The following is a 27,913-nucleotide window of genomic DNA, read 5'->3' as shown; positions in this document are numbered from 1 at the left end:
AAAAAAGCTATACTGTCTATTCACTGCCAGACGACACTTTCCGTCTTATTAGTTTTAAATTGCAGTTGTGCATCTCACTGATAGATTAAGCTTTTCAACTAATGCATTCCTACAATGTAACAAAACAACTGTAGAGTTTAATAGCATTTGGTCCTACAAAGGGACAGGAAAATTTTGAGAAAGATTACTGTATTTTACCCATCTTCTCACCTCCACTGTAGGTGGGCTTTAGTTTAAAAGAGCCTTTAAATTAAGCGTAATGTGCACCCTTAAAGAAATTCAGTGATGTGATCCATGTAATAACATTTAAAACTACAACATAAAATAACATTGTACTTGATTTAGTGACAAAAGCAGTATCTCCAGGGCTGTAACCAATGTATTACTTCATTTTTAATGCTGCTAATATTGGCTGGTTATTGTTTATATACATGCCTGTTGCACTATAGATCTTTGATCCTGGCAGGTGAATATTCTCAATACCAACTGATGGGAAACAAAGGGGAGGAGGAGGACTGAGTCCAATTCCATAGCCGCTGAATCAATTAGACTATCATTGACTTCAGTATTGATTGGGCCTTAAGCACCCTGAAACTATTTCTGAAATACTTCCACAACTGTGTGATGTGTACAAACTCTGAATGACACTGTAAGACTACCAGTGATCTATAAAGGCCCTCACATAAAACTAACTTAAAGGTATGGCACTTAGTTTGATGGAAGGTGAAAGGAAAGAAAACCCCCAACTGTCCTAGTAAACTAATGCAGGGAGAAACCTACAATTATATATTCTCTTCATAGAGTGATAGGCTGTGTCTAGACTGGCAAGTTTTTCTATGCTGCTCCCGTTCGGGCAAAAGGGCCAGTGTAGACAGCTCAGATGTGTTTTGCACAAAAAAGCCCCGATCGCGAAAATGGCGACTGGGGCTTTTTTGCGCAAAAGTGCAACTAGATTGGCACGGACGCTTTTCCGCAAAAAGTGCTCTTTTCCGCAAATGCTTTTAATGGAAAACTTTTCCATTAAAAGCATTTGCAGAAAATCATGCCAGTCTAGACATAGCCATAGGGTTTTATTCAGCGTGTCTTTGCTCCATGGACCTGTCACTGGCATTTTCTACACAGCATCAGCTTAACCAATCCTGCTGAGCCCCCATATCTGTCCTTCCTTCACCTTACTCCCTTTATGCTACCACCACCCCTTTCTTCATGCCCCAGCTCTTGCATTTCTTGGCTTCTACAAGGGGCTGCTTTACTCCAACAGGCCTCAGGCAGGCTGTCTCTGTCTCACTCTCTTTTAGGAGCCTCAAGGAGAAGTTTCTCCCCACCCAATCCATTGGTGCATCATGGGATGGTTTTGTCTCCGCTTCTCTCCTTCAGTGTTGGCATATCTTCCTCTCCTCCAAATTTAGATTGGTGTGGTAGAGTGGGGAGCTACTTCCTCACACTAATGTGTCAGACCCTGGTAGGGTCTGTCCCCCTCCACTGTGTCCTGTGGGAGGGAGGCGGGGGCGGGCAATGACTGAGGCTGTGTCCTGCCCTCAGGGGAGGCTGTTTCCCTCATTCTGTCCTGCCCTTATGGGGGTTGTGCCCCCACTGTGTGCTGCCCTCATGGGGGCTGTGTCTCCCACTGGGTGCTGCCCTGAGGGGGGCTGTGTCCCGTACTCTGTCCTGTCTTCAGGGGGCATGTCCTCCACTCTGTCCTCCCCTAAGGGAGCCATGTCCCCCATTCTGTCCTGCTTTCAAAGAGGCGGTGTCCCCTCACTCCACCCTGCCTCCGGGGGGGGGGGCATGTCCCCTACTCTGTCCTGCCATGGGGGGCTGTGTTCCCCATGGTGTCCTTCCTTCAGGGGGCCCCATTCTGTCCTGCCCTCACGGGGGTTGTGTCCCCCCCGGGTCCTGGCCTCAGGGGAGCTGCGTCCCCCACTCCACCCCGCCCCACATGCCCGGGGGCGGCGCCCTCCATGCCCGTCTCCCCTCCGTCCCTTCCCGCGCTGCCCATGCCGGTGCCCCCAGGCCCGCGCCCCGCTCCCGGGCCCCTTCCCGCGGAGCGCGAGGCGGAGGCCGGGCTGAGGCGCGGGCCGAGCGGCGGGGAAGGGAGGCGGCACCAACCGCTCCCTCCACCCCTCCCTCCGCCGCGGCGCTGCAGGGACCGGGCTGAGCCGGGCAGCCGGGGCTCGGCGTCCCCTGCCCGAGGGGAGCTGGAGGGTCCGGCCGGGCGCCCCCGGAGGAACTGGAGCTGGGGGGGGGGAGTCTCCGAGGGACGGGAGCCTGCAGCCTGGGGGGGCTGAATTGTGCCCCAGTGCCCGAGTCCCATCGGGGGGGGGGGGTAGTACAAACGGTTGCACTAGTGTAACTGTCCCCCAGCTCGGGGGGGGGGGTGCCAACTCCTCACTGTTCCCCAGCGGAGGGGGGAGGCGGCGGGGGTGCAAACTGCTGCACTAGTGCAGTTCCCAGCTCGGAGGAGAGAAGGGGGGACTGGTGCAAACGGTTGCACTAGTGTAACTGTCTCCCAGCTCGGGGGGAGGGGGGTGCCAGCTCCTCACGGTCCCCCAGCTCAGCGGGGGAGGGGGGGGCGGCGGTGCAAACTGCTGCACTAGTGTAGTTTGTTGATTCCGATCCCTTTCAGAGCCGGCACTGCTGGCAGGGCGGTGTCCCGCGGCTGAGATCCAGTATTCCCATAGGACTTCTATTACCCCTTCATTCTGCCCCCCGCACCTTCCTTCCCCCGCAACCCTTATTGCACCTGCCCGGGAGTGGCGCACACTCCCGGCCCCCATTCAGTGCTTCGGTCTTGCACTCACCCCTTCTCTCACTCACCGTCCCCCCCAAAAGCAAAAGAGTTTTTGTTTTAAAAAGTAATTTCTTGTCACCCGCGCCTAATCCCGGGCTGCCTGCCTGACATCCCCCTTCTTCTTTTTTTTAAACTGGGGATGCAAATGTTAATGTCCTAGTCTACATTTTGCAACAGGTGTTTTGAATTTGAATTTTATCTCTTTCCTGCCAGTTCAGCCCTGGGGTGCCCCAGAAGGGAGTTTAAATAGTATAAAAGATTAGAGAGCCCAACAGATTGTCACTAACAACTCCTGGGGGAAAGGGCGAGGGGACGGTTGGCAATCAAGGGTGGTATGGGACTCACTGCTACTGTAGTGGGGAAAAGTTGCTATCCCCCCTTGACCCTGCCCTGTGACTGACCCTGCTAAGCAGCTCCTCGCCCTGTGCGCATGCTCCAAGCTGGACAGCTCCTGAGAGGGAAATTTAAAAACGGTTTGGAGTGTGATACTGCAGCCAAATTGCAAAGAGAGATCCCTTTAGACCAGAGAAGCGCAGCAGCCGCCGATCTTACTCCAGGTACCACCCTGCAAGGTTTGCTTTGCATGAAGCTGTGCGATTAGCAAGTTTCATTTTCCTGTAAGCACATAAAGATGTACTCTACAAGCTCCTGTTGAGAACTATGTGTAGATAATGTTTAAATCTTGTTTGATGCATGGAGGTTGCAATTTTTTGTGAAAATTTGGGGCATTCTTATAGGCACAGATCATTTCTTTATTTTTGCCTCCCTCGACCTTAGTTGTGCTTTTAGAACAAATAGTGTGGCAGACTGTTACTCTTTAGGGCAAGTTGGAGGACTGACCTTTCCTTCCCTTTCTGCTGAAATGGTCACATTCACTGCCACAGCTGTTTATACTGTAGTATGTTTTTAAATGCTGCAGTCATCCAGATTTTTAAAAAACCTTATGTTTTCACATCAAGTCTAGCAGACTTTTTTTATGGAAATTCTTAGATGTACTTAAAGTATTAGCCATTGTCGTTTAAAATGTCATTTACTTTTCCTCCGTTTTAAATGGGCAGGTCAGATCATTATATTAAGTATTTGAAAACTGACACACAACTATTTTCCTGGTGTGGTTGTTATTCAGTTCACACAACTGAAGTGCCTGTAATGGAGTCATTTGAACCCTTCCATTTATTACATCAATTATATCATCTGAATTACATTTTCCTTTGCATGTGTAAAATGTATAGTCATTTTATAGCCTAAGTAAAACATTGCTCTTAAAAATTATAGGAAACATAACAACAATAATTGTATCTTACATTCCAGGTATTTTAATTTCGATTTTTTTTCATTGTTCTCTATACTGCTGAAATGCTGGATAGCTACTTCATACCTATATGAGTTTGTTGCTGTTGTTGTTTCCCTCAAAGGAGATGATAGAAAGTGACATTACATCCAGGATGTCAGGAATCATTAGAAATTCAGGGCAAAATCATCATCCCTTGCCACAGGAATACAGGTGAGGAGTTTAACCATTATACAGAGATGTGTCCTCATGGCCCATTAGATGATTTTAATAATTATGTACCTTTCTAAATAAAACCAAATATTCCAGAAATCATATTTAACAAAGAAGCTAATTCCATTTCGATCTTGTCTTTAAAATGAATTTTCTCTTTGGTGACTGCAGCATACTATGTGTTGATTTAAAACCCTGGTTGTAAATGTTTTATAGTAAATCATAGTCAATGTTCAAAGTCTTGTGTGAACTTCTGGGTCATTTATGTTTCATATGATTTGCAACACCATCATATTTTTGTAGAACAGTGATGATTTGAAAGCCCCCTTTCATGCAGCATTTGGCTTGATAGGACACAGGAGAAACAGGAGTCATGCTCCTAGGAAGGTTTTAATTAAAATAAATATTTTTTTCGTTCCCAAATGCATTCATATGCATAAACTACTTACAGTATGATCAGAAACAAACTTATATTTGCTGTCAGCCTTTTGGGAGTAAACATTTATTTACCTACACAAACACAAACCCATTTAGAAATTTAAAAAACCCTTTTTTCTTAGAAGTCATGGGACAGTTATGCATGAATCACCATGCTTTGGGTTAAGTTAGGTTACATCTTGTCACATGAGGTGACGTTTTATGAACTATCTTATGGCTTGCGAATCAGTGCAGCAAAATGAAGAGGATTTGTTGTTGGTTTGTTTTTAAATGAGGAGTGGGCAACTCTAACCTCTCCCACCAGCGGTGGGTTTCAACATTTCCTTGGATAAAAGTGGGCAGTAGCCATGTGTGTGTTCTTCTTCTAGTCTCTCTCTCCATTCAAAATGCAAACATTGTACTGCAGCTTCTTTCTGCGCAACAAGTGATTTGTTATACTGTATGAAGGCACTATGGAGAAAGGTTTGTGTAACCCTATTTTGCTGTTTATTAAAGCGCTGTTTGCTCTAGACATTTTGTTAGTTATGTAAATATTTGTAAAGAAATGTTTCAGTTGTTAAGGAAGGGTGTGGTGACCTGTGAATACTCATTTGTAATCAGTATTAGCTATCTGAAGCATATACCACTGTAACAAAGACTTTTCATGTGGAGGGAGTCTTCCTGGTAACAAACAAAAAAAAAACCCCCACAACTTTTTGATGCAGGATATATTTTACTTTTAGTGCACAGTGCTAGAGTATTTTAGTTTACTTTGAGTCAAGCAGGTTTTAAAACTGCTTTTAGTTATTTAATATATATTCTTTGAACTAATAACTCCTCTATCCCTAAAGTTGTTTTTAAATAGTTTGTGATTAAAAAAACCACCTTATTTTCTAACTGAATTATGTGACCTCATTTACAAGTGGAAACTTCTGATAAAAAGGAATCAGATCTAAACTACACTGCTAATGTGGAACAGTATTTGTCCTACTTCATGAGAAAACACTTTGGATTATGTAAAGGAAAATCTTTTAGACTGAATGATTTTAAGAAAAGAATAGACCTGTCAAATTCTATCAGCTCTGTTTACTCTCCTGCTGTCACCACAGACCAAGACTGGAACCCACAGTCCTGAGTTCTCCATGGGGGAGCAGCAGGGCTCCGCAGAATAGGAAATGGCCTCCAATTAGTGAGTGAGAGGCTGGAACTATGCTGAGAAGACCCTTCTGTCTCACTTAGATGCTCAATTGGACAGTTGCACTTTAAGGAGACCAGGTTTTCCAGGAAGAGGGTAAAGGAGGGAACAGTCAAAGGGAAAGAGACAGGAATGAAAGGCAGTGAGTAACTACAAATAATTGTACATCTGGTTTACAGAGAACACACCCAGGTGGTTAAAAGACTGTCAGATTTAAAACACAACAGGGTTTCTCTTGTTTAAAAAAAATCACTTTGAGGGATCTTGAGAGCTTCTGGACCAAATGCATATTTAAATGACAGTGGATGGATTGGTGATAGGGATGTGAAAGTGTAACCATTAACAATTCACCAATAACCTTGGGCTCATTTGTTAAGGTGCATGGTTATACCCATCCCTCTTCCTCTTCCCTCTCCTCCCTCTTCTGCCTGAGCCACCTGACTGACCCCTAAGGTGTAACTGCTGAAAATTTCAATGGTTACATCTTTACTTTAATACACACATTTTAACATCCCTAATTGGAGATGTGGTATGAATTACTCAGTCTAGTCCAGATGTGGACAGACTTATATGATGTCTCCAGATACATATTTCTGCACAGATTTAAAAGTGCACCAGAAAACACCATTCTTGCTAAGTGCCATCTCCTGCACTCCCAGTTCCTGCTTCCGTGATGTGGGTATTTACCTACTTTGCATAAGAGGGTGCATTTCCAACTCCTCCATAGAAAGCTTGACTTTACCCCTGATGCCCCCTTAAAGGTAGCAGAGACACATGCTTCTATTGACTGCAGGCAACATTTCAGGGCATGATAAAGCTGTAGAGGAGCTTGCTGGGATTGGCATACGGTGACCAAGTCACTCTCAGTAATCCATTGTAAAGGTTACATTAATTTTTGTATAAATATTTTTCAAAACAGGTGATAAATTTATAATACATAGAGTATCTGTGCATGTTTCAGTACTACGCTAAGTAAATTATAGGTTCAAAGACTCCCCTGGATGGTGGAGGGCTCTAAAGCAAACCCTTGAGGAGCAAAGTTATTAAGTTCTGGAATGCTCTGAGAATATTCTTTTTGATAGAATTTTATAGGCACAGAGCTCGCACTGTACCTTCTGGTCTTATAGGGTCTACCATTTAGAGCTGTGTGCATGAAAAGTACCAGATGCTCTATGCCAGTGTTTCTTAAATTGTGTTCCGTGGTACACCAGTTTGCTGAGAGGCAGTTGGAGGTGTGCCATGGAGAACAACAGAATTCAAAATGGCTGCCCTTAAAGGAGCAGCTGACCTTTTTTTTCTCAATAACTTCCTCCCCGACCCTTTTCCCCCCAATTTCTTTTTTTTCCCCTCAACAAAAAATCCTTAGTGTTCCTCATTAAAAAAAAAATTGTTTGGTGTTCCTCTGTCTTTAAAAGTTTAAGAAACCCTGCTCTATTCTATGGGCCCATATAGCACAGCATAGAATCTGACTTGCAGTAAGAGTATAGCCACATAAGTGGGGGTCATTGCATAACTGGAACATCACATAACCATTGACCTTTTCAATGGGGCCATCTCCTTGGTTTGCAATGACATCAATGGAAATAAAGTCAGCAATAAATGAGGCCCATTTCACTCAGATCATTTGGCATCAATCAAGTGCTTAAAGTACACAACTGAAACTAATAAAGTAAAATAGAATGGCAACTTTGGAACTATTAAGGTCCAGTAGGGCGAATATTAAAGCAATGGTTTTCAAATTATGGGTAGCACCCCAGTACTGGGCGGTGGAATGTCAGGCACTGGGTCTCGTTGCTGAAGGGGGATCAGGTGACCAGTCGGGGAGCTAAGGCAGCTCCCTGCCTGTCCTGGCACTGCAGACTGTGCTGCACCCCAGAAGCTCCTAGGTGGGGGGAGGAAGAGCGCACAGGGCTCCACACACTGCCCCTGCCCTGAGCACTAATTCTGCATTCCCATTGGCTGGGAACCTACTGCTGGCTGCTTCAGGGGCACATCATGGCCTACAGTGCCAGGAGAGGCAGGAAGCTGCCTTAACCCCCCTACTGCATTGCTAACTGGGAGTCACTCAAGGTAAGTCCCTCCTGTCCCAGCCCTAACCCCTCCCCACAAAGCCAGAGCTTCCCCCTACATCCCACAGCTCCCATTTTCATACACATTTACACAGGGAAAGTACATCTTTGTTAAAGGTAGAACATCAACAAAATTTTTAAAAAATCACTGTTAAATATGCAACATTCTTGCTCTGGTTTGACTCTATGTTTAAAATATAGCTGCAGGATGGTGTTTTTGACCAATCAGTCACCTATTACTGGGTGGTGCATGTTCAAGGATGGTAACAATGATTATGTTGAGAATACTATGTTTGGACCACAAGCCTCTAGAATAAGAAGGGGATGCACGAGGAATTCATCTAGCCTAACCAGCATTTATGCAAATACAAGTTTAAAAGAGTCAAAGAAATGCACTTGTGTATACTGGTTTAAAGGTGTCCTAACTACAATAAAATGTCACTTTTCCAGCTTAAGGAGTCACATAACAAATAGTATAGAGAGCTGATTAGGTAAATCAACTGTATTGTCTCTGTAGTTTATCACTTTGTGTAAAGCAGTGGTTCCCAAACTTTTTGGCTTCATGCCCCCTTTTTGATTTTTGAGAAACCCTCACGCTTCCCTCCTCCCCCTCCCCCAACCCCAAATAGCAGCAAAACTTGAGGGGTGAAAAAAAGAAAAAAGGAACTGACCGGGTCCGAAAAACAAAAATAACAGCACAAATTGGGGAGGGTATTGCTGGAGGAGGAGGGAGGCTGGGTCACCTCATGCCCTCCTGGAATTTCTTCACATCCCCTCCAGGGGGGCATGCCCCCCAGTTTGGGAACCCATGGTGTAAAGGTTGTTGGACTTTCAGAGTAGTGTAGTATAACAGCATCCACACTTTCTCCTATTTCTGATTTATTTGATCAGCCTTGAACAATATTTTGAAGGACTTGCAATGTAGGTATAAAGTTACTATTTATATTAAATTAAAAATAAGGGTTTAAACAGGGTAGGACTTGCCCAAAAGGTGTTTAAATAGTCTCAAAGCACCGAATAGATGAGTAGAAATCATCCACTTTACTTGCATGGAGTACTGGGCAAAGTACATTCTCTAAATAAATAAATAAATATTTAGTGTTACAGGAGTATAAATACATACAATTATCCTAGGAGAATGAATCCACTAGATATCCTGGCTAAATTCCAACGGATGTAATTACATTCTTCCAACATAAACGCTCTCCCACAGATTCATCTGGCTAAGATATACCTCGGTGTCTGTCCTAAATGGTTAAGTAGTGTTGCTTTCTTCTGCCAGGCCCTGATTCAGCAAGAGATTTAGGCATATTTGTAGTCCCATTGAAACCAATGAGATGTAGAGTTATGTACATGCTTAAATAACTTGCTGAGTCAGAGCCATAAACAGCTGTATTCCAATCCAGAAATAGCTGCACTTCAGTGCTGGAGAAAGGGCCTTGTCTGCAGATTGGATATAAATTTGTTTGTAAAATGTTTTGGAACAGATGTTATCCCTGTATGTCTGGGAATCAGGCTACACGAGCAAACTGAATTTGGGTTTGGATCTGTGAAGAGCAAGCTATGATTTAAATATTTTCAATGTTCACCATTGGGGACAGTCAGGCTCTTGGGCTGTGTCTACATTGGCACCCTTTTCCGGAAAAGGGATGCTAATGAGACACTTCGGAATTGCAAATGCCACAGGGGATTTAAATATCCTCCGCGGCATTTGCATGAACATGGCTGCCGCTTTTTTCCGGCTCGGGGTTTTGCCGGAGAAAAGCACCAGTCTAGACGGGATCTTGCGGAAAATAAAGCCTTTTCCGGAAGATCCCTTATTCCTACTTTCATTGGCTAGCTGAGCTCAGGACCCAGAAATGGGGTCTACTTTGGCCTAATTTGTGGGGACACGGACTTCTATGGAAGAGACTGAGGGGAAGCAGGATTTTCAGGCAGACACCCAAGCCAATGAGGGAGCTGCCAGCCATTAGCAGGAGAGAAACTTCTGAAGCAGTGTTTCCCAATTTTATTTGGCCATGGAACCCTTTGAAACTTGAAAGAATTTTGCGGAACCCCTAATAACAGTCTAATATATGGAGCTGAAAAAGTAGACCACAAATAAACAAGGATAACACAAAAAAATGCTAAATAAGGTCATGGGATCAACATTTAGTTTAATTGCACATATTTAAAAATAAAAATCACATAATATTAGTTATTTTTTTAAATCATAAAATGTTATTGTAATGGAATTTTCTCAGGGAACCATTATTTTCATTTTGTGGAACCCCGGGGTTCCGCAGAACACCCTTTTGGAAACACTGTTCTAAAGGTGCTTGTGCTTCCAGAGAGAAGTGACTCAAGTGGCAGGGAAGCATTTAGAGGGGCATCATGGGATAAAGAGGAAAGAGAAGAACAGATGCGATAACGCAAAGAGCAAAAGTGGACAATGTGACGAATTAACTTTTTCTTGAATAGTGGAATGTTCTTTGCATTTGAGACAGCTAAAAACATGTAAGCAGTTGCTGCAATTGCCTAAGGGATGTTTGTAATCACAAACCAGAAGGAAAGTTCTCCTTGTGACCACCAATGTAAGTGGTGATTTCCAGGAGAATCTGTTACACTGCCCCCTACACCAAGAAAATGTTTGCGAATGGCTGCGCAAGAACTTACCACTTTCAGAGATCATCCCAACCATTCCAATCTGAGATTTGCCACCTCAGCTTGAGCATTTTGCATACAAGCCACGTGAATAAGATATAATAAAATTACTCAATTAAAAACTCAGTGTATTAGAATAAAGTCTGACGTTGTAAATTGTATTTTCCCAGACCAAAAGTATATGGATATGTTTCAGTCTGAATCACAGACTGAAAAGCATTTATCATTAAGACAGAAAAAGGGAGAAGGATACAATGAAGACAATATGTACAAACAGATAGGGGTGCATGTGTGTTATCTACAGTAGTTAGCTGTAGACTGGGGAGTATGCAGGAGTTTGTAGAGATGTCATATGTCACAGGTGGAAGAAGTTTGAAACTCATAAGCAGATAAATTGCTAGCTAGCCACAGCTATGCATGACTTAAATAAAGCAGATGGTTTGATTTGCATTTTTTCCCCCCAAAGAGTAAAAGACACACCCTAAACACATCTAACAGTAAATGAGTTGGCTTCATATTGCATCCTATACATTTGAAAGAGAGTGTCAGGACAGCTCTCCCTCAGTAAATCTTTGTAAAAGGCTTGAGCTCTCACATACTTAGATTGTGGTACTTCAGTACTGAACATTTTGCAGTGATTTGAAGTCACCATTGCTGAAATTTACATTTATCTTCAAGACAACTCAAAGAATAATCCCTTTATGCCAAATGTATTTTTGGTAATCTGCTTGGATTCTACTCTTTTACTACACACTATTAAAGTTTGTTAGAACAGTTGTCAGATGGTTTTTATATAGTTGCAAAAGTACACATCAAAGCTGTGAAACAGCAAAACAGAGGTTTGTTTTGTTTTGGTGGGAAGTATAAAGTCACATTCAGACTAGGAACTTATGCTAAAATGGAGGAGGACAAAAATAATTTCCTCACCATTACATTTGTTTTACAAATGGACCTGTGCACTTTCACTATATCCTTTACCTGTTTAAAATGGAGGAATTGGGACTCAGGTGTCAACTTTGAATGTAAATCAGATCTTAAATATCTGACCTCCATTTTCTTCCAGGTCCCTGTTAGCAGATGTACATGCCTATGCCCGACACCCAGTCTGCATGGTGTTCTGTGGAATAAGGGTGCTGTATAAAAGGAAAGATGGGTTCCATGGGTTACTAGGATGTTGGAGAAGGTTGAGTTTCCTAATGCTCAAGCCACACCCCGTTCAGGCCATTTGCAGTTTAGGTTTCTGACAACATCTAACACACAAAGTAGATTATTATTAATTTGACTTCCAGAAAGAACTGGGTGGATCCACTTAACATTAACATAAAGCAATGGAATTCTTCAGTTTTCCAAAGAGATGAGTGTAGAGAGGTTCTTTGTAAATATAGCTTCTCTGGGCCTCCCCTTTGGAGCTGTTTAGTCCATGCTGTAGAGAGAGGGCATGTGGCAGATTCATTTCCTGACAGGAGGCGTGTGCAATAGGTTTTGACCCTCACCGCCCATCTGACCCTGTTATTTGCTGAAGGAACTGACTTGTCTGGAAGAGCTGGCAGGGACCAGGGTGCCAGATGGCATGTGTGTGTGTGTTGGCTGTCAATCAGCTAGATTAATGTGAAGTTTATGAAAAGGAGGAGGGGGGGAACAATTAAGCAAGAATGACAAAAAACAATGGAGGACACGTGCCACCGGGCAACAGTCGTTTGCCACACAATAGGTTATCAGCTTACAACGAACGGGCCCAACTGTTGCAAGCGACATGAGCCTGCCCAGTTTTCAAATAATTTAAGGCTTTTGTTTACTTACAATCCAGCCAATCGCTAAGTACGGAGAGTAGTCACCTGATGTTCTTTTTATGCATTTAAGTCCTTGGCCTCACAAAATAACTGAACAGTGGTAACCATGGCAATGCTAATTATTGCACTATAACTACAGTAGAAGAAAGAAGCCAGGGTAGGCTCAGAGGAGGATTTGAAGACGTTTTTGGCCGGGATTTGAGCTTTGGCTTCTGCTTGTTTTGTTTTTTAAAATCGTTGTACAAACAAAGTTCTGTTTTAGAGATCTACTGGGTAGTACTTTGGGAAACTTTTGAACTGCTGCAACTCTTGACTAGAAAGAGCTAACATCTCAATACCTTGTGGGCTGCAACACACTACTGTTTTGGCAGTTTACGTTAAGTTGATTTAGACTCATGTAAAACATACAAGATGCTTCAGCAGAAACCAGATTTATTCAATGCCTCTGGGTCACCATTTGGCAATGGATGCACATTAGCACTGTGCACCTGGCATTCTGAAATGTCACTTGTTAATTGGATAACATTTTCAGTGAGGATGTTTTTAAAATCTCAGGTTAACTTGTGTTCTTCCAAAATAGAAACGTGTTTCCAAAGGCTGAATCTGTGCAGTCCTTCCTCAGAGCTACATAGAGATATCCTCCTTACGTAGTAAAGTCTCAGAGGGATAGTCATGTTAGTCAGTAACTTTAAAACAAGGAGTAGTCCTATAGCACCTTAGGCTATGTCTACACTACAAGGTTTTTGCGCAAAAACTGCCACACACCTCAAGTGCACTTTTGCACAAGTAAATTGGCAGAACAGAGGGCTTTTGCCGGTAGAGTTATTCCTCTCCCCACGAGGAATAACTCCTTTTTGTGCTACAATTTTGTGCAAAAAGGCAGGTGTGGATGCTTCAGAGGGGTTTTTGTACAAGAGACCCCTATCAACAAAAGCACAGGTGCTCTGATGGCCATTCTGTGAATGGCAATCATAGCTTTCTTGTGCAAGAGTGTCCGTGCAGCATAGATGCTCTCTTGAGCAAAAGCACATGGCTTTTGCGATGCACTTTGAGGTCTGGACGCAATTTTGCACAAGACGTTTTTGTGGAAGGTCTCTTCTGCAAAAGGCTTCTTGCACAAACACCCTGCAGTGTAGCTGAAGCCTTAGATACTAACAAAAATTATAGAATCATAAAACACTAGAACTGGAAAGGACCTTGAGAGGTCATCAGGTCCAGTCCCCTGCCCCCACAGCAGGACCAAGCACCATCTAGACCATCCCCGATAGATGTCTATCTATCCTGTTCTTAAATATCTCCAGAGATAGAGATTCCACAACCTCCCTAAGCAATTTGTTCCAGTGTTTGACCCTGACAGTTAGGAAGTTTTTCCTAATGTCCAATCTAAACCTCCCTTGCTGCTGTTTAAGGCCATTGCTTTTTATGCTATCCTCAGAGGCCAAGGAGAACAATTTTTCTCCCTCCTCCTTGTGACTCCCTTTTAGATACTTGAAAACAGCTCTCATGTCCCCTCTCAGTCTTCTCCTTTCCAAACCAAACAAGCCCAGTTATTTTAGTCTTCCCTCATAGGTCATGTTTTCTAGACCTTTAATCATTTTGTTGCTCTTCTCTGGACCCTCTCCAATTTTTCCACATCTTTCCTGAAATGTGGTGCCCAGAACTGGACACAATACTCCAATTGAAGCCTAATCAGCACACGCACACACACATATATATATAGTATCATGAGCTTTTGTGGGCAAACCTACTTTCTCAGATGAGCAGAGTGGAGAAAAAAGGGGGAACCTCACAATTTATAACAGAAAAAGAAGGGAACGGGGAGGGGGGGATCACCTGTCAATTGGATTGCCAGTGCTAATGAGACTAATTGAGTGAGCTGGAAGTATCCCATACTTATCTTTGATGTCAGTTGAGTGTTGAATATAATGGCCCATCCAGCTCATGTCTTTGTTCAGGCCTTGAGAGATAGTGTCAAATAGAGGTGAAATAGTATGACTTCTTGGGGCTTCCCTCTGACTTTCCCAGCACTATTCACCATGAGTAACAATCTCTCAAGCTGCACATCTGTTTGTAATCATTTTAACTCACTGTCTTTGAATGGACTAAAAACATCTACCATTGAACACCCTCCCCCATGTAAATGTGTGTCAGTTTTTGCTTTTTATGCAGAGCATTGCTTTATCAGAAGCTTATACAAAGCTGACCATGTATATGCAAATAGGGCAAAATGTGCAGAGATTAAATTTCTACATGGAACTCTTCCCTAAGAGGAGTCTGGCTTGGCTTTTCATTGGCTTTGCCAGTGAAGCTAGTCTGCATTTTTTATCACAAACTCTTACAATCTGAAGATTTAGCTGACCAGAGAAAAGTGAGTAGAATCCCACTTGGTCCTTATCAAATGGAGGAGATCTGCAATTCATCCTTTATGGGTTGTTTTTATAGTGAAGATAGTGATATACTAGTTTCCGATGTCCTTGTGGAGAGCAAGAACATATGTTCTATTTAAGGAAGGGCAAGACCTGAATTTTTGTTACAACCTTAACAGGACCTCTCTCTGGGTGCTATCTTTCATGACTGGTGACATCCCGAGACGGAGAGCTGGCATTTTGATCTTCCTGGATATGACTGGCTTTACTCTGACCTATTATCATGTAATGTTGATCACTGCAGTTATTGTACTACTGTGGATATAAACCCTTTGCTTATCTAATTAGCAGGGGTTGCAGCAGCACGTTCCACTCGAGCACTTTCTTCCCCAGTCTAGCATGGACTGGAAGTACTATGGAGACCATATGGACATAGGATAGGTGGGTGGGGGACAAATGGAAGGAGCACTTGTCTTTGCAGCTCTGTCAAACAGCTGACTCAGAGAGCACCTGGGACTGACTGCAGCAGGGGCCATGGTAGGAGAGGTCACCTCTTGGACCCACACCATTGGTGGAAGGTGAAAGCTTACAAACTACAGTCAGTACTTTACAGCTGGAGGGAAGGTTCCCACGGTACAGAGTTTTTTAAGGTGGATTTGCATCCCACCCCTGCCTCCCAAAACCAAATATCCCCCCCTTTGGAAATGTCAACATCAACATGATGCAGTAGCTGGAAGAACCCCCTTCAGAATGTTAAAGGCCCATTAGGCTGCTGAGGGAGCACGTAATGAAACTCCTCATTAGTCTTGTCAGTAGTTGGATTTCAGGCTTCATAGGATACTGTTAGGTTAAAAACCCTATTTTAAACCTCAAATTGTCCTAAAGTTACAGCAGACACTCTGTGTGTGTACGAACAGGAAAATTGCCCATTTGCTTTGTTTCTCAGCAGTTTTCCTTCCTGGACCTCATACACTGGCACAATGCTGCATTGCTTCGTTTGCAGACATTGCAGAGGTGTGTCAATTTGCACTTAAAATAAAACTCCCAGAAACAATTCCATTTTTAAAAAAACACCTTATTTTTACAAAATCTTATTCTCAGCCAAAGTGGCCCTACAAGTGTCCACCTGGGAATGGACAGAGAGCCTTTAATCAGTGGTGGGCCAGACGTGGCACATCAGGTTTCTCTGTGTGGTCCACAAGACATTTTGTTTCATATTGATCTAGCACTTCCCACTTGGTTCTGTTTGCATAATTTTATTCCTATTGGTATTAAAGAGAGACATGTGAAAAAGGCATGTGAAGTGAGGTCTGTGCTGATTGCACACAGCATTGTGAAAATGCTGTGTTCCCTCTGCATTCAGTTCAATCAGCACCCTCCTCCAAATTCTAGGTGCACAAGTGCAGTTGGTGAAACTACCCTATCCTGGGAGACCATTTTGGTTATGACAATCTCGCAGCCCACTGAGATGAAGAAAGGCCATTCACACGATCCACTCACTAGCCTAGGGTGCTCCTCACTAGATTAAAACATTATGAATCTACTGCTTCACTACCACCACCCCAGTTTTAAAGCAGTTTTTGAGATGAGTACAAAACAATCACTGCTCATTTTCAGTATTTAGGTACTAATCCTAAAAAGCTTTAAGCTCACACTTTGAGCCCAGGTATAGCCCAGTGAAGTCAATTTTCCATTACCATTGTTCCGTGTGGATCATTTTAAAATTAAAGTATTTTTCTTTTAGTATACCAAACTGGACCTCTCTTTAAAAGCTAAGTGCTCCAACATGGATGACTGAATGTTTACAGCTGGGGCTGAATGTTAACAGCCACTTGAACCTTTGAAAAGCAGCATTTGAGAGGGAGGCAGCAACAGCACTTTGAGTACAGCACTGCTGCTCTGACCGCATTGCTAATGCCCTTCTGTGCAAAAATATACTTTTCAAAATAAAAAAAGAAATGCCTCCCCTGCATTTAACACCTCATTTTTTACCTTGAAAGCTAAGTATGGGACATTTTCAGCCCACTTAATTAGACTCTTCAGCACCAATTCTACAATTGACAGGTATTTTTCTATTAAATTCCGGGTTTCTGTTATTCCTCATCAGCTCATTTTATAAAGTGGGTTTTGCCCATGAAAGCTTCTCTCTCTCTCTCTCTCATTTTTATATATACGTGAATCTCTAAAGTGGGAAAGTAAAATTTCTATTATTTGGCTAATTGAATAGTCGATGCAGGGCTGTTGCTACACTTCAAAGGTGAAAACTCTGAGGGGAACATGGGGCTAGTGGGGGACTCAAGCAGTCCCCCACTGGCTCTGTGTTCCCTCAGCGTTTCAAAACAGCAGTGCTGCATGGAGCCCAGGGTCATCGGGGGAGTCCCCAGCTTGCACCAGCTGGACTCCACGCATCACTACCACTTTGAAATGCCACAGGAGCTGCACCAGGCTGCATATGGAATTTCAAAGTGGCAGCACTGCATGAAGCCCAGAGTCTGGCCCCAAGCTCCAACAGAACTGCTGCTTTGTAGCACCTCCTCCTTATCCCCTCCTTTCTGCCACTTTCTAATACAGGCAGCAAGGAGGGCGGGGAGTAGAGCAACTAGTCAACTAGGCTGTCAACTATCCGATAAGCATCTGCTTATCGGATAGTTGACTAGTCCTTCACATCCCTAGTCACAGACTACTCCTTGTTTTGAAAGTTACAGACTAACACGGCGACCTCTCAGAGACTTTTCAGATTGCTCAGCTGACAACTATATTATTCTACAGGGAGACCTGAATAGAACAGACTCCTGAACTGGTCCTGATTAAAAAAAACAACACAAACAAACACTTTAACACCTGTTAAATGAAATGTTACCTCTTGTACCAAGGAAAACATGACCCATTATGAATGGGTGATGGGCCTGAACCAAAAATTCACATCTTAAACTTTGGATCCATGTCCAAACTTTGTCATAACACAAACCGACGTCTACTGTTAACATGCATTAGGCTGAGGATCCCCAGACAAACTTCTTACCCACCGATAATGGAGCAGAGTCTCAGTGCTCTTTGCTAACCTCTCACCTTGTTTCCTGCAGACTCCTGGCTTCTGTCCCATCCCAGCTGAGTGAAGAGGACCTTCCAAGTGACTTGCAGTCCTTGTCATGGCTGACCTCAGTTGATGTCCCTCGCTTACAGCAGATGGCTAGTGGAAGAATGGACTTCAGCATCAGCTCTCAGGATTCGATGCTGCTGCAGACAGGTAGCTTGCCCTGATGTTAAATGAATAATAACCAGTAATGAGAGACAACATGCCCTGTAACCAGTTTTATTTGTAACTTTTCAGCATAAGTACTTTAGAGTTAGCTCTGCCAGAAACACTGCATCCTCTTATTGTCTGTGACAAGAGACACTCGCTACATATGGTTTATATTCAAAGGCAGTGCAAACTAGGGGCTAGAAGAAAGATCAAAGGGTCTGGAGTTGACTTTTATGCCCGCCTCAGCCTCCTTGTGAGACTCTGGTGCAATGTCTTTATTTTCCAAAGTTCTCAGCATCTCTGGAAATAAAAATGTATTGCTTTGCCTTTGTTTCAATGTCACTAAAATGACAATAACTTAGCCTGCCTTGCAGCTGTAAGTTTCATACAGCCTCTCAATTAATGGTCACCAAACTTTTCTCCTTAGTCTTAACATCACTGTAGCAACCACACCTATTTTCATTCCCTTTATAGAGCAATTCATGACCTTAGATCAGTGGTTCTTAACGTGCTGTCTGTGAACTGTCTTGCAGCTGGGCCATGGGCTCAGGGTCACACACACAGCCACTCAGAGGGGAGCCTGCCCTGGTGGTCCAGACCTGCACCCCCCCGGTGAAGTTGGCTTCCCACTGGAGGAGGGAGGGGTCACCCAAACCTTGGTGAGCCAAATCCTGCTTGCAGGAAGGAAGGGGAGGAAGTGGCTCCATGTACTGCGGCTCCTCACTCTTGTTGAGGAAATGGCAGTGCAAGAAACCACTAACCTGGAGGCTTTCCCTTGCTTCCTTTGGCCAGACCCCCTACCTCCAGCCTGCTCCTACACTCTACCTCCTGGCCAAGCCACTATCCTCAACCCACTGCACCTACATGCCCACCCTCAGTCTGCTCCTAACTCTCAGCCAGACCTGGCACCAGCTCTCCCTCCTGTACCCATTTTGTCATCCTGGGTGATTGATGATCTGCAGAAAGGTCTGCAATGAGCAGGGTGGGCTGTAGGTCAAAAAGTTTGAGAACCACTGCCTTCAACTATAGAACCCTAGGAGCCAGGATTTTATTCAGTATAATTTACCCTTTGTAACATGCCACATATACGCCTGACACTACAAAATCTCACCTAACACTCCACCAGTCGCTTCTTTTAGTGCCATTCTGCACCACCCTGACAGTTTGCAATGTGTTTGGGGTTCCTAGTCTTAATTCCATGGAGCCTACACAGAGTCGAAATGTGGCTTTGCAAAATAAATACCAACACATTTTTCCAGAGATGTAGTTTTACATGGGTGCCTTCATCATCACACATGCTTTTTTCCTGACTAGGTCCTGTGCCAGGCAATTTGCATTCAACGGGTGCTCCTGGAGCAATGATTGAGGTGCAAGCCAGTCTGCCACAGGGAATTCTGGGGCTGAATACAATTACGTCGCACGGAGCAAATGTAAGAGCTGACCAGAGCGGGTTAATTTCATTGCCATGTTTGGCAAGAAAAGATGTGGGACTTACACTTAGAACTTACACTTCTGTTGTCTTTTTCATCCCAATAGATGAGCCAGTACCCCGTTGGAGGGCAGCCATCTCCTAGTTTACAGTCCCAGCATCCGCTTTTCCCAGTTCCTCATTCACAGCAAGTGTTTGCCATCACACAGACTGCACAGCAGGTACTACTGCATGCAATGCAGGCTGTGTCTCAGAGGAGCAGTTCAGGTTGGATTTGCAGGTTCTCCAACACCAGCGTTAACGGCTGAGCTCATGCTGCTCCTTATTTGTTTCATCACCTTGAGTCCCCCTGACCTAATCTCTGTGCACATGCCCTTTAGAGTCAGGTTTGAAAATGCCCATGCTAGGAGCCCTTCCGGAGGAAAAACCACATCTGCCTCACTTGCCCCTGGTGATGTGCCACCGAAATGCAGTATTGAGAGTGTTCACTCTCAAGATCCGTAATCGACTGCTTATTCCAGCTAGGTCATCACTTCACAATCCCCCCAACTTGGAAGAAAACTTTTTCTATTGCTGTGTCATTTTACCCACCAGCTGCGTCTAGACTGGCCAGTTTTTCCGGAAAACCAGCCGCTTTTCCGGAAAAACTTGCCAGCTGTCTACCCTGGCTGCTTGAATTTCTGCAAAAGCACTGACTTCCTATTGTAAGAAATCAGTGCTTCTTGCAGAAATACTATGCTCCTCCCGTTCGGGCAAAAGTCCCTTTTGCGCAAAAGTTTTGCGCAAAAGGGCTAGTGTAGATAGCTCAGATTTGTTTTCCGCAAAAAAGCCCCGATTTCAAAAATGGTGATTGAGGCTTTTTTGCAGAAAAGCGCATCAAGATTGGCATGGACACTTTTCCGCAAAAAGTGCTTTTGCGGAAAAGTGTCCGTGCCAATCTAGACGCTCTGTGCCGAAAATGCTTTTAATGGAAAACTTTTCCGGTAAAAGCATTTCCAGAAAATCATGACAGTCTAGACGCAGCTACTTTGTGTGAGCTTCCTGACAACTCTGCTCAGTGGAGCAGCAATGCCCAGGGTATGGAAGGGTCTCTCCCTAGGTCAGCGGTTTTCAAACTTTTTTTCTCATGACCCAGTTGAAGAAAATTGTTGATGCCACGACCCATCATCATGTGACTAGATTGTGGGCTCCAGGGTGGGGCTGAGGATGGGAGCTTTGGGATGTAGGAGGGGGCTCCAGCTACAGCAGTGACAGGGCTGGAGCAGGAGGGGCTTACTTTGAGCAGCTCCTGGTCAGTGGTGCAGCGGGGGTTGCTAAGGCAGCTTCCTGCCTCTCCTGGCACCGCACACCATGTTGCCTCCAGAAGCAGCCAGCATTGGGTTCCCAGTGCAGAGCTAGTGCTGAGGGCAGGAGCCGTGCATGGAGCCCTGTGCACGCTCTTCTCACACACACCTAGGAGCTGAGCCTGCTGCCAGCCACTTCTGGGGCACAGCACAGTCTGCAGCACAGAACAGGCAGGAAGCTGCTTTAGCACCCCCATTGCTCACCTGATGCCCGACATTCCACCACCCAGTGCTGGGGCACAACCTGTAATTTGAAAACCACAGGGCTAGATCACTGCTGCAGCTTTTGAGGAGAATTCCATCCTGTCCTGCTCCCTCTGTGTCCCCACAAGAGGCCAAGGACAGAGTGGAAACAGACAGAGCAGCTCTCATGCCATCTCTTTCCTTGGATCTGTCTTGCAAATAGGAGAAAGGTTACCCCAGCATAGCCCACACTACTCCCCTGCAGATTTTTTTAAATCCATGTCAGTCAGTCTCCAGAGCTGTCAGGCCCATGTTTCACCAACGCTAGCTTGCTCAGAAATGGGATGCACTTGTGGCAGGGCAGGAGCAGTGCGGCATGGAGCTGTGACAAGCTCACAAGTTATAAGCACATTCTTCGATAACAGCATTTGGACTGAGGAAGAGGCCTGTGTGCTACTGTACAGTGAGCCTGAACTGGGGAGCTTTCAGTGTGTTCATTTTAATAATGACCTGTGGTTCCGTGTCTGAATCAAGTCAGTCTAAATGGCCTAGAAAATGCCCCCCTATGCATGAGACTGAGAGCTTTGGGGTGTTGGAGGGACCTCTGGCTTGGGGTAGAGTCTCATTGTAAGAAAGGATGAAACTTATTACCACTCTACTTGGCCTTTAATCCACACTGGGATTCACGAATGTTGGGATTGGTTAGCATCTCCCGTCTCTTCCAAGCACAGAAGCATGGTCCAGGAAGTCTTTTTTCTTTTGTACCCGTATGGTCTGGAATGTGACCGCATCTGGGGAGCTTTCATTTCTCTTCAGTACTAAAGCCAGAGAACACGCTGCAGTTTTGGGTAGGGTTGGTGGGGAAGGCAGATTCTTCTGACAGTTTTCCCTCTTTGTTCCTGACTATAGTGTAACCCAGCTGCATTATACAGTGCATCCTATGGACCCCAGCCTCACTACTCTCAGCCTCGCCTTGCTCCTCTCACTGCTCAGGAAGTCCATCCAAAACATTATCCCAAGCCAATCTACTCCTACAGGTGAGTGGAGAATCTGCTGGGCTATTGCTTCCAGCCCGCAGTTGTGGTGACTCCTACATGGCATAGCAAAAGCCTTTCTTTTCCTAGCATAAAAGTGATTTGCTTTTCCCCTGATCTTGACTGAAGCTTTCTCTGGAGAGGCAAACTGCCTCATTCCTCACCCACCATTCTGCTGTTCTGTCTAGGTGGCTAGTGTAGTTAGTACCAGTGCAAAGACCTTGACAAGTTTATTCGCTGCCAGCAGGGCAGAGATGGAGTAACAGCCTCAAAGAGCTTGGGTCTCAAGATGTCATTATCTCTTTTGGACCCTTAAATACAGAAGATGGGTAATGTGACTGTAGAGCTGATGTGACCCCGAGTGCTATGGGAAGTGTCTCTTCATACAGGTGCTCGTGTCTGGGTGAAGGTGGCTGTCGGGTTGCTAGGTAAAGAGGAGGGTATTGTGGGCCAACAGATATAGCAGGAAGAGGGAACCTGCTTTTATCTTCTCTCTTTCTTTCAGCTGCTTGATTGCAATGGCATTGAAGAACAGCAAAACGGGCAGTCTTCCCGTGAGTGAGATCTACAGCTTCATGAAGGAGCATTTCCCCTACTTCAAGGTACTGGATCAATAGGCTTTTAGTGCCAAAGGGAACAAAGCAGGTCTAGCCACTTACTTCTGCATTCGATCAGTCACTTCTCAACACGCCATGTACCAAAAAAACAACCCCAGACAGACAGACAGACAGACAGACACAGACACAGACACACACTCTCTTTACTGGCTGCAGATCCTACCGACAGGCCAGTCACTCTAAGGGAGCAGGATATTTATGCATAAACCTTTGGCATAAACAGAGAAAGCAGGTGGCACCACAACCTAATCCTTCCCCCATCCCCTCCTTAAGCTGTCCCCCACACCAAGACACACATCCCCTCATCAAGAGGTGGTGGTTTCAAGAAATCCCATTCCTGGTAACTTTGGAACCTCCCTCCCGCTCTTCCTAGGTCTTTACACCGTGCCTTTTGATGTCCTTCTAGCAAACAGAGTCCAGACCAACCCTGTCTTGGGCAGCCGATGAATGTAGCAACTCTCCCTTGTAAAGATCCCGCCGCTTCCAGGGCTCCACAGAACAAGTCTAAGGCCCGTCAACAGCACAGTCTCAGCTGGGCACATTTAACCGAGGGCCTAGGGAGAGGGGCTATCTTTTGGCGGGAGTCAGACCCAAACTGCTTGAGGACACCAATGCCTTAAGCTGGGCTTGGAAGCTAATGCAGCCCAGAGCTTTCTGAGGCACTAAGAACATGCAGCATGAGAGGGCAGGTGCAGTATGCTTAGAGCCACTTGCATGGCTAAGCAAGGGGGCAAGTCACTGCACTAACTGGAGCTCCTGAGTGTCCCCCCAGGAAAAATACACACTGTGTAACCCTCCCCTTCCCTCTCCCCCCACACACATCCCACAATGGCTCTTCTCCCTGCAGAAGCTTATTTGAGTAACACTCTTCTGCCCTGCAGACCGCGCCCGATGGTTGGAAGAACTCTGTGCGCCATAACCTCTCCCTCAACAAGTGCTTTGAGAAGGTGGAGAATAAAATGAGTGGCACCTCCCGCAAAGGCTGCCTATGGGCCCTCAATCCTGCCAAGATTGACAAAATGGAAGAAGAGATGCAGAAATGGAAGAGGAAGGACTTGGCTGCTATTCACAGGAGCATGGCCAATCCAGGTAGGCTGGCATGGGACTTTACCTCTTTCACCATGCATAAGAGTCACAGAAAACAAGACTGTTTGGCCAGTCATACATAAACCCAGTCATTGAGAATAGGAAAGTGTTTCAGAGGACAGGGGTGCCCTGCAGAGCTGGCTGGGTACAGGCAGTAGCCACGGAAAGCTGGTTTGGCTAGCTCAACTTCTGCCACAGTTCAGGCCTGTTTATTATTGGCCTAAAGCCCAAGAGGCATCTCAGGAGCCGAGCATTAAAAGCAAGCCTGTGTATGCTAGAACAGTGCCCTCCATATCAAATGTCCTGCGTCAGCACCATGGTCACACGCACATAGAAGAGGCAGTGAATTTTTAAAAAACCTTTGCCTGGCTGATTATTGCTCTTCTCATCTCTTTCTGTGAGTGCATCTAAGTGATTAATGCTGGACACTGTGAGCCAGAACTCCTGGCTTTTAAATCCTGCTTTGTCACTAATACTGCGTAGTTTGAGCTAGCCAGACTTCAGATCCCCTAGCCTCAGTTTACTCATCTGTAAAATGGGCATGCCATTTCCCATCTAGCACAGCAAGTGGGAGATGGAATTCAAATATCATGCTGTACAGTGTTTTGAGATCATCTAATGAAAAGTGTTAAATGGCCAATATCCCCCCAGCCCTTTGTATCTGGAGATAGTCACTGTTCACCTCAATGGGGCAGACTGATCTTTCAAACTCAGGTCAGATCTGGCATGATTACCAAAGATGATTATCCTCAGTCCCATTTTTTTCTAGATGACTCACCTGAAGCCTTTAGCAATTCTAGACAAGTTCTGCTGCCTCAGAGTCAGTATTTAGAGCATCACATTTTAACCACTACACTTCATGCCCCTTATTCTGCAGAATTGTTGAGATTTTTATTCATTCACCAGGATTTCTCCATTTTTATAACAAACAGCATATTTGTTAGGCTCATGCTACCATGGTTGTGGCCAAAACCAAACATGACTTTTCCTGGTAAGGCTGGAATGTGTGATCAGAACAACATAACGCTTTCCTTTTGATGGAAGAGTTTAAAAACAAAGTATTATGGAAGCTATCTTGTGACTGTCTTAGAAAACGTAGTTAACATGTGAAGATAAGTTCAGCGACTCTTCAGTCAGATTAAATTTCCCTGATCTCAATTAACAATGAGCTGACTGTGTAGGTCCACCCCATTGAGTTTGAAGAGTGCCACCTCGACTGCCTGGGTAAATATCAGGTCAAGGTTTTCTTGGCCTGACCCTGAGACATAAAGTGAAGACTCATTTATGGAAGGGAAAGAGGAGTGGAGGTATTAAGGGTTACCTGTCTAGGTCTCTTAAGTAAGTAAGTAAGTAAGAAAGAAAGAAATGTGAGCACCTTAGAGACTAACAAAACATATATTTTAAGAGGAATAAGGGATCTTTCGGAAAAAGCTTTATTTTCTGAAAGATCCGTGTCTAGACTGGCGCTTTTTTCCGGTAAAGCTCTGAGCCAGAAAAAAAGCGGCAGCCATGTTTATGCAAATGAAGCGGGGGGGATTTTAATCCCCGCTTCATTTGCAATTGAGATGTGTCTAATTTGCATCCCTTTTATGGAAAAGGGATGCAGTCTAGACACAGTCATATAGAATCATGAGCTTTCCACTTTGTCATATGTGCTGGAGTGGAAATAGCAGAAACCAAGATTATACATGGCCAGTAACATAGGCAAGGGAAGGGCACAGCCTTCCCAAAACTATCTACATGCCCCACTACGCAAGGATGGGGCCCACACCAGGATGGGCCAGGGCCACAGAACAGTAGTCCCAGCCCTCCATGTGGCCAGGAAGGATTGGTCTAGAGTTGGGTGGGGGTTGGCTCTTAGACTCAACCTCGGGCGGAAGGGGCAGGGTAGGGCTGGGGCTTGCCTTCTCCCAGTTCGGCTTTCACCGGCCGCCCAAGTATAAATATGGTGCCACAGGACCTCTCATAGTCTGTAACTTTCAAGACAAACACAACTCCCCCCCTGAGACTTTTTGTCCAGTTCTATGGACATGCTTCAGAAGGACATGGTTTCCTTTTCAGCAGTAACTAGGCATTCCAGACCCTGAGCTACCTCTGGACGGACGAGCCCTGCTCAAACCTGCATTCTCACTTGCTTGTTTCCCCTACAGATGAATTAGATAAACTAATCACTGACAGACCAGAGAACTGCAGGCGGCCTCGGAAGCAGGCAGAACCTGAAGGGTCCACACGGACCCATGTGGCAGCAGCCCATGGCCGAATCTCCATCTCCAAGATGCAGCCGCCTCCCATGACGCTCTCTCTACAGTCCATACCGTTGCATCATCAGATCCAGAGCCAGGCTCGCATAGCTCCCGACTCACCAGCACCAGCCCAGACTCCTCCTCTCCACACTCTGCCTGACATGAGCCAGAGTCCCCTGCCTCACCACCCAATGAGCCGCGCACCGGCAGACTTTCTGAACGTGACTGCAGATATGAACGCCGAAGTGGATGCACTGGATCCAAGCATCATGGACTTTGCATTACAAGGTAAAGGGGAAGATGGAGGGAAGCTAGGGAGGTAGGAGTGTGCGAGAGATGGCAGGGGTGGGAACACATCCTGGACATACTGGCCTGGGCTCACCTTCACTGAAATACTGCAGGACTGGGCTGAAAGAGAAGATCAGAATTCTAGCTGAAATACTATGTTTTATGTACCTTTAATTTCTCTATATCCTTCACTATAATTTAGCCCAGTCATGCAGCGTCCAGTGAAGGGCAGGAGTGTATATGGTAGGGGGGAGGAGGGATGGACTGGTTTAATGGTTCAAGAAAAGGCATAAAAATCACAGCCCCACTCTGAGCATCTGCCTAGAACAGGATCTCCCGTGTTCTAATCCTAGCTTGGACACTGACTCCCGCTGTGGCCATGGGTGACATGCAGTCTCTCTGAACCTTAGTTTTCCCATTTGCACAAAGGAGAACTTCTTCTGTCCTAGGGTTGACATGAAGATTAGCTGGGTCATGTCCATGCAGCATGTCAGAAGAGAAGAGTGATCTGTATATAGTATTGCATAAGGGTGAAAAATACATTTTAAGCAGGTTGAGAGGGACAGGAAAGTTAGCTGTGGACGGATCAGCAGAACCCATATTTCCTGGCTATTCTAAATGCCTTCATACCGCAAAAGCCATCTTCAGGCTGAGCAGATATTAAAACTTCTCTGTTAAGCAGTTAACCTTAATTAAGAACATTACACACCTTGCATTCAGCAGGTCAAAACTTTTGTTGACTGACTTTACCATCTTTTAAAGGAAATCTGTGGGAAGAAATGAAAGACGACAGCTTCAATCTAGATACTTTAGGTGCCTTCAGCAACTCCCCTCTGCAGCTCTCAGACTGCGAGCTGGGCACGGCTGGCCTCACCCCCGTCTCAAATGGTAGCGACTATTCCTTCTCAGACTTGCAGGTCACAGGTCTCTACACTACTTATGCCACGATGGATAATGTAGCCTCAGCCCAGTACATGAGTGGTCAAGGCAACAAGCCCATTGCTCTGCTTTAAGGGTCACACCTTGGAGGAACTAAAGAACTGGTCATAGGCCTATTCCCTTTGAGACCTTAGGATGTGATCTGAAAGCTGGGAAGCAGCTCCTTCTGCAGACCCCTGCATCATGCAAGGTACTTACTAGAACTCCCACTGTGATGCTAAAATGTATCAAGCCAGTGCTAGTCCAGCCTGTGAACACGCCTCCTCTTCCATCTTCACCACGACCAAAAAAGGATTTGGGCTGTTAGGAAAACAATGGGGGAACTGGCAAAACAGAGCCCTGGGATGCATGTTAGGAAAACCTTTAGTAAACTAGTTCACGCACACTAGAATCATTGTCATCAGATCCTCAAAGCTCACTTCATGAACAGGACTGGCATGCAGATCCTGTTTGACCAGCATACACAGGAGCCCTTGTGGTAGTTCCTTGCTCCAACAGGACTGAGTCCTAGATTCCAAGAACCACCTGACCTTATGTATTTACTTCTTGTTTTTTTTAAAGAGCCAAATAACTGTTGCCATCAAACAGAGATCACATGCCCTTTCTGGAATGGGTTGCAATACCAATACCTTTCTGATGTAATTGCCTGTAATATTTTTTTTTTAAGTGAGGAGCAAAATGGAAAGGAGGCTCAAACAGATTTTTTAAAATCAATCCTACAACTGCACAATT

General features: G+C 45.0%; 2 protein-coding genes across 2 annotated transcripts in view; one reads left to right on the top strand and one right to left on the bottom strand.

The window, feature by feature from the left end:
- The window catches only part of MYO1H (myosin IH), a 112,931-nt gene extending 94,948 nt beyond the window's left edge, over positions 1-17,983 (bottom strand). The window contains exon 1 of the mRNA XM_075898823.1: positions 17,845-17,983. The gene's annotated coding sequence lies outside the window, so the exon portion shown is untranslated. The remainder of the gene's footprint in view (positions 1-17,844) is intronic.
- On the top strand, positions 285-27,255 carry FOXN4 (forkhead box N4). The gene is made up of 10 exons (XM_075898827.1): positions 285-3,348; positions 4,207-4,295; positions 17,859-18,022; positions 19,334-19,449; positions 19,556-19,669; positions 21,884-22,011; positions 22,514-22,610; positions 23,507-23,714; positions 25,862-26,242; positions 27,005-27,255. The coding sequence occupies exons 2-10, from the start codon at positions 4,210-4,212 to the stop codon at positions 27,253-27,255; spliced, it is 1,545 nt and encodes a 514-aa protein (XP_075754942.1). The 5' UTR covers positions 285-3,348; positions 4,207-4,209.
- The last annotated feature ends 658 nt before the right edge of the window (positions 27,256-27,913 follow it).

Source organism: Pelodiscus sinensis, chromosome 15 (assembly GCF_049634645.1).
Source record: "Pelodiscus sinensis isolate JC-2024 chromosome 15, ASM4963464v1, whole genome shotgun sequence".
In the NCBI taxonomy this organism is placed as follows: Eukaryota; Metazoa; Chordata; order Testudines; family Trionychidae; genus Pelodiscus; species Pelodiscus sinensis.
The sequence above is the reverse complement of the archived record's forward strand: the minus strand, read 5'-3'. Positions and strand labels throughout refer to the sequence as shown.